Source organism: Cyprinus carpio, chromosome A12 (assembly GCF_018340385.1).
Source record: "Cyprinus carpio isolate SPL01 chromosome A12, ASM1834038v1, whole genome shotgun sequence".
Classification (NCBI taxonomy): Eukaryota; Metazoa; Chordata; class Actinopteri; order Cypriniformes; family Cyprinidae; genus Cyprinus; species Cyprinus carpio.
The window spans coordinates 6,020,931-6,028,053 of record NC_056583.1 but is presented as its reverse complement, the minus strand read 5'-3'; the positions used below and the strand labels follow the sequence as shown (position 1 = coordinate 6,028,053).

The following is a 7,123-nucleotide window of genomic DNA, read 5'->3' as shown; positions in this document are numbered from 1 at the left end:
TTCTAAATTGCTTTTGCTTTCTACAGTCGCCATTCATTGTTTGCATTTTTCTATTAGAGTACTGCGAGGGACTGTTTTCTTAATCCGCTACCATTGAAATTCTTACCATTACCGCCCGTTCCTGCAACGTGTATGTTCTGCTCCCGAGATTGTTGTGTCCAGTCCCACCCACCCACTTATATACTCCGCTATCAATATGCGGAGTATATAATCTCTTTTGAATTAGCACTCACTGTTCACTTTCATTTTCGATTTTGCAATCACGCACGCTCTGTATAAAGGAAGCTATCTTATGAAAAAAGGATATTTGTCGGTGAGCTCAGGATCTGTTGAGCAGCAAATCCTCCAGTATGATCTTGTCAGTCATCTCTCCTCTCAACCCGTCTGAACAACCCCCCATCCCCAACCCATAGTCCGTATATTATTCTATAGTCTTTGTCACTGTCCTCTTTTTGGAAAACTAAAATATGGTCACCCTAATAAATTAGCATTAGAATCTATTACGTTTTAGATTAAATGTTAAAACAGCTTGCCATACTCTGACTGTCCACATACCGTTACTGATTCCGCATTATTCGCGGTTAAGTGTAACGACAGGAACTCTCCAGCGTGACGTTGGCGCTAGAGATCACATTTTTCAGTCTGCAGTGTATTATGCCAGAGGAAAGCAAAGCGGAAATAAGGCAGCTGACGGACGGAAGTTTGCATGTTCAAGATGGCGCTGGACGGGATCGAGCAAGTAAATGATTTTTTTTTGTAAAATCTTGAAATATGAGCAACACTATTAGCTGTGTTTTATAATTCAGCATCACATATTACATACGAGGAACGTGCTGTAACTGTATTGTTAGGAGATATAAGATAGAATGGCTGACTTTAAGACGCGTTTGCTCCGAGTGAAGCAGAGTTTGCTGTCTCATTGTGTCACTGACAAGGACTGATCATAACATGGGAGAACTAGTTACTACATGACAAATAATTCATGTTTAGCTATAACATGCTGTATCACTGATAATAACAGAATAATATATATATATCGTCTAATAATAAGAGAAGTATCCGATAATCAAAACTCTGATCATAACACAGAGAATCAAAATCGCTCGTGTCTGATCATAACATCATAACAGAAATCTGAACTCTTTAACGTTAATGAGGAATCTCTCATTACTGATCATAACATGCTAAATGGTTCATTGTTAAGAAAACATCGTGAATCATCGCTTTACTTCACCGTCTGTACCTGACTATTATTAAATCGACATTTTTTGTTAATAATATTATTGTTAATAATATTTTTTTTTTCCAGATGGATATTGAGGACAGTAAAGGGGGCACTGGTCTCCGACAGTATTATCTGTCTAAAATTGAGGATCTTCAGGTAAGAATAGCCATGAAATTGTTTGACTGACTATATTAACGATATTAAGGACTCTTGCGAAAAAGACGTACACTTTAGCATGCTTGTAAAAAGAGTGTTTATTAGGGAAATAATATAATTTAAAAGAATATTCAGAGAAATGGGTGTAATATTATTGGACACTTAATTGCATGTTATTTACAATAAAAATTATGTTTTATATTTTAAATTTCTATTAAATTCATGTCGTTGAACTTAAGAGAGTTTTGACCAACTTAAGTACATCTTTATAATATGTAATTTCATAATTCTAATGTTTTAGAAATATGATTAAAGTGTACTCCTGAATGTACTGACAAGCATTTATAATAAACTAAAATATACTTCTATGCCATTTCTAATAAAACTTTAATGTCATGTATTAAAATATTTTGTAATGATAAAGCTGCAATTTGGAACATTTAAAATATATTACCTTTTGTTTATTAAAAATATACTTTTAAGATTTGAAGTACACTACAAATGCAGGCTCAATACAATTAAGCACACTTCTTTTTCACAAGGGTTTGTTGTCTTAATGTGCTTGTCTCTTTACTCAGTTGACAGTGAATGAGAAAAGCCAAAATCTCAGACGTCTGCAGGCTCAAAGGAACGAGTTAAATGCCAAGGGTAAAGCCATTTCAGCCAGCTTTCTCATAAATGTCACTTTGTGGTGTTCAAATGCATATGCCAAATAGAATATGCTAAATATGTCATCAGTATGTGATTTGTGCTGTTTCTTTTAGTGCGCCTCCTGCGTGAGGAGCTTCAGTTGCTGCAGGAGCAGGGGTCTTATGTAGGAGAGGTGGTGAGAGCCATGGACAAGAAGAAAGTGCTGGTCAAGGTTTGACAGCCATGATTTCCTGCTTAAATGATTTGTGCTGAGATGTTACTATGCAGTTTTGTTAATCATTTGTATTTATGCTTTGTTTTTAGGTGCATCCTGAAGGAAAGTTTGTAGTGGATGTGGATAAGAACATTGATATAAATGATGTAAGTGTTTAGTTTTGGGTTTTTACTAAGGCTGGTTAAACTGATAATCATGATTATTTTGCTCAAAAATTCTAATTATTAATCACAATTATTAAGAGAACATCAACTCATTCGCAGGGTGTATTTTTCATCATCTAGTTTCCTGTTATGTCCTATTTATATTACATACATTAACACACTCTTTACATTATAAAAACTGGTAAAATTCTAAGAAGTTTCTCTCAAAAGCTAAAACAGTAGAATTCCTAATTATTTAACAATAACAAATTACGGTACTGTATATCTATTAAAACAAGCAAAAAAGACTCATGACGTTGCATTAATGCATGTATTCAGCAACCACAATCGCAAACAATATAGTTGAGATTCATGAAAAACAATATAGTCTGGATTCATGTTCGGATATATTACAGTTCATCACTCAGAATGTTTGCTCACAGATTTAGTCGCTACAAATAACACAAACTGCCTGTGCGCATGGTTGGCAGGTTGAGAAGATTAAAGGGGTCATATGATGCGATTTCAATTTTTCCTTTGTCTTTGGAGTGTTACAAGCTCATGGTGCATAAAGAAGATCTGTAAAGTTGCAAAGACTAAAGTCTCAAATCCAAAGAGATATTCTTTATAAAAGTTAAGACTTGTCCATGCCCTCCTAAAACGGCTCGTTCTAACAGGCCCCACATGTCTACATCACGATGTGGGAAGATTTGCATAACGCCGGCCAAATATTCACGCAAAGAAAGAAGGTGTGACTTTTCTTCTCTCTGTTGCCACCGGCGCCATGTTGTGGAGATGCTGTGTTTCGTTGTGAAAGCAAAACAACTTTGTTTGGTCTTCCAAAAGAGGACACGACTAGAAGTCAACGGTTAAATTATATTTACAACACTGTTCCAGAACAGTTCAACCCAAATATCCAGATGTGCGCAGCACATTTTATGAAGGACTGTTTCCTGAACCAGTAGCCTACGATGCGTCTGTGGCACAACGGCTGTTTCTATAACGTTGGGCAGTTCCAACTTTGCAAGGACAGTCTGAAATTTCTGACTCACCTCAGAACTTAACTGAGTCTCGTCCTGCTGGGAGACGGCATCACAGTATGGTAAGGGGCGTATCATTTCCGTCACATGCTTGAGGCATTCGGCCAATCACAGCGCACTGGATAGCTGGCCAATCAGAGTACACCTTGCTTTTCAGAACGATGAGCTTTGTAAAAATCGACCCATTTCAAAAAGGCGGGGCATAGAGGAGAAACAATATTGTACATCGTATGGGAAATAATGTGTTTTTTTTAACCTTAAACCGCATAAACACGTTGCATTACACCAAATACACACAATAATGTTCTTTTTGGCAACATCATATGACCCCTTTAAATAAAAGACGAAATGTATCAATTTAAAAGAAAAGCTCCAATTGGGGGATTTAAGCTCTTGAGATCTGGCAACCCCACATGTAAAAGCTTGTGGACACTCATGACCAATACATTATAACAGTCAAAAAAAAATAAAAAATTAAATATTGGTCACAAATTACAGTCACAAATTACAATTAAATGTGCATCCCTAGTTTTTACAGTCATAATTGATACCTCTGAATTTTAGGAGAGGATTCAGTTTTTGCCTGGTGACTTTTGAAAAGAGTACCGATGGAAAAATGTACTGATATTATAGATTTTTTGTATTAATGTTGATAGTAAACTAAATCCTCTTTTCCGACAGGTAACTCCAAATTGCCGTGTAGCACTTAGAAATGACAGTTACACACTTCACAAAATCCTGCCAAACAAAGTTGACCCACTCGTCTCACTGATGATGGTGGAAAAAGTGCCAGATTCAACCTACGAGATGATTGGAGGGCTGGACAAACAGATCAAAGAGATCAAGGAAGTGATTGAGCTTCCAGTCAAGCACCCAGAGTTGTTTGAGGCTCTAGGAATTGCACAGCCTAAGGTAAGAGATGACATAGCTTATTCATGTCATGTAAAAGAGTGCTACCTTCTCAAAAGTAGGTCTGTTGGCCTGCCAGATCTACTTCATCTTCTGTAATGTTTTGTTGGTCTGCAGGGTGTGTTGCTGTATGGACCTCCTGGAACAGGAAAGACCCTGTTAGCCAGAGCTGTGGCCCATCACACCGACTGCACCTTCATCAGGGTGTCTGGATCAGAGCTGGTGCAGAAATTCATAGGAGAAGGTTGGTTGTGCTTCCAGACAAATCACATAAAAAAAAAAAAAAATAAATAAAAATGTTTTTTCTGTGGAACCCAAAAGGAGATGTTTAGCAGAATGTTCTTGCTGCTCTTTTCCTTACTATAAAATCATATATTGCTATGAAAGATTTTTTTTATTATTTATCCTTGTTTGACTCTGTGTGTACATTCCAGGAGCTCGTATGGTGCGTGAGCTGTTCGTCATGGCCAGGGAACATGCGCCCTCCATCATCTTCATGGATGAGATCGACTCCATCGGCTCGTCTCGGCTAGAGGGTGGATCAGGAGGAGACAGTGAGGTGCAGAGAACTATGCTGGAGCTCCTCAACCAGCTGGATGGGTTTGAGGCCACCAAGAACATCAAGGTGAAAAGCAAACACCTGTAACCTATGTGCTGATCCTAACATGAGAGGGCTCTCATCTCTGGTTTTAGAACTTGGTAGCTTTTTATTGAATTCTTAAAATGCACAGTTGTGAAAACACAGCATGACTTAGTGTGATTATAAAATACTGTGATTTAATTCTAGAAAAATCTGTGTGGCACATGAGTAACTCATGATCTAGAATTTTCAGTGTCTCAGAGCAGCTCTGTTCACAATAAAACTGCTCCACACGGACTCTATCTCTGCAAGCGTGGTGAGTTGGGGCGATTGTAATGTGCATTTGAAAATGTGACACACGTCAACAACCTTCCTAAAATTATATGCAGAGTCACACATAAACCTTAGTCGATCAAAGAGAAGCTTCAAGGGCTCCATTTGGTTTTCCAAACCAAAATTTTTTTTAAATTATTTAAAAAGTATTTATAGATAATAATAATAATAATAATAATAATAAAATTAAAAAATGCTCTGATTTTAACTTTTGTTTTTGGAATTTGAATAAATTCAAAAAATTATTACTGATAATATATTCATTTATATTGTTGTTGTTGTTGTATAGTGTATACTGAAAAGAGAAAACAAAGCATGTTTTCCATCTTTTTTGTCTTTTGCTGATCACATTCCTATATAAAGTACTATATAAAGTTCAACTGCTTTTCCAAACATCACCACCAGGGGTGCTGTGACCAAACAAAACTACTCAAACTGACATTTATACTATTTCTGTGCTTGGCTCCAGCTGTATTTTTATAATTTACTTTAAAGAAAGTCTGAGTTACCTGAATATGTTCTTGTTTCCCTCAGGTTATCATGGCAACAAACCGTATTGACATTCTAGACTCTGCGCTTCTTCGACCAGGCCGCATTGACAGGAAGATTGAATTTCCCCCTCCAAATGAAGAGGTTAGCTGGGATCTCTATGTATTTTTACGTTTTCAGTATCATCTTGATACTGAAATACTGATACTGATACTTCTGTTTTTGTATAACTCTCTATTATTGTGTGTATAAATACTAGGAGTAGCCTCATAGTGTTATGTTGTCCTCTTCAGGCCCGTTTGGATATTCTGAAGATCCACTCCCGTAAGATGAACCTGACGCGTGGTATTAACCTGCGCAAGATTGCCGAGCTGATGCCAGGAGCGTCTGGTGCTGAGGTCAAGGTGAGGTCTCGGTCTCCACCATGCATGACGCAGAGCTGCGCTCATTTCCAGTCATTTACAGACATCTATACGCCACATTTTCAACAAGCTGTTTTTATTTGTGCTTGTCTGACAGGGTGTCTGCACAGAGGCAGGGATGTATGCTCTGAGAGAGAGGAGAGTCCACGTAACCCAAGAAGATTTTGAAATGGCAGTAGCAAAGGTACTGAAATCATTTTCTTTTTCGATCGTGTTTTTGGTACAAATAATATTTAAACCCACCAATTCTTATTGCAGGAAAATATTTTTTTCAGTGAATAGCTCTCATTTATAATTTACTGTATGTTTACAGGTGATGCAGAAAGACAGTGAGAAAAACATGTCCATCAAGAAGCTCTGGAAGTAAACATTAGACTATGTAATGTGCTTTTTTGTGTGTGTCTTTAAGTTGCTTCATCACCCAAATGTATTCAAAATAAATTGTTTCTCACTTAGCATGATCTGTTTTTCTTTCCACTTGTAAAAAAAAAACTGCACTTAGAAATGCCCTTGCATTGACAAAAGTTGATTGTCACATAGACCTTCACTGTAAGTGCTTAAATGATTTTTTTTAAGACAAAGGCCAAAGAAGAAGAAGAAAAAAGCACAGAATCCCCAAACTAAACGTAACCTTGAACTAAATTAGAACTTCTTAATGAGTGTGAATTTGAATTAGAGTCTGAATTCTTTCATTAATCCAATGCTAGTTTTGTGGTTAAACATTAGTTTTGTTCCCAATTGTAATTTCATTAAAATGAGCTCAATACTGTCAAAATTCTTAACATGGATATCAAATTTATTTTTTATAAATGTATTTATTTAATTTTCCCATGACCAGAAATGGCACCACTTTGTTTTCAGATTTAATAAAAATAAAAAATAAAAAGAGGGGGAGGGGGAATCGATTGCACAATAACTAGAGCATTGTGGGAAATAAACCAAGATACTTTAACTGAGATAA

The 7,123-nt window shown here is 36.6% G+C and overlaps 1 protein-coding gene across 1 annotated transcript; it reads left to right on the top strand.

Annotated features, from left to right (window-relative positions):
- Positions 1-602: 602 nt before the first annotated feature.
- LOC109053446 (26S proteasome regulatory subunit 8-like) lies at positions 603-6,618 on the top strand. The gene is made up of 12 exons (XM_042767305.1): positions 603-739; positions 1,310-1,381; positions 1,960-2,029; positions 2,146-2,243; positions 2,336-2,392; positions 4,111-4,341; positions 4,456-4,582; positions 4,773-4,963; positions 5,786-5,884; positions 6,034-6,144; positions 6,260-6,346; positions 6,476-6,618. Exons 1-12 carry the CDS (start codon positions 707-709, stop codon positions 6,527-6,529), a joined length of 1,230 nt encoding a protein of 409 aa, XP_042623239.1. The 5' UTR covers positions 603-706; the 3' UTR covers positions 6,530-6,618.
- The last annotated feature ends 505 nt before the right edge of the window (positions 6,619-7,123 follow it).

Bases quoted from the DNA above. Each gene is read 5' to 3' on its own strand.
- LOC109053446 (XM_042767305.1), top strand. From the start codon at position 707: ATGTTCAAGATGGCGCTGGACGGGATCGAGCAA. The intron at 4,583-4,772 runs GTTGGTTGTGCT...TGTACATTCCAG, and splicing joins GCAGAAATTCATAGGAGAAG to GAGCTCGTATGGTGCGTGAG. The intron at 4,964-5,785 runs GTGAAAAGCAAA...TGTTTCCCTCAG, and splicing joins AGGCCACCAAGAACATCAAG to GTTATCATGGCAACAAACCG.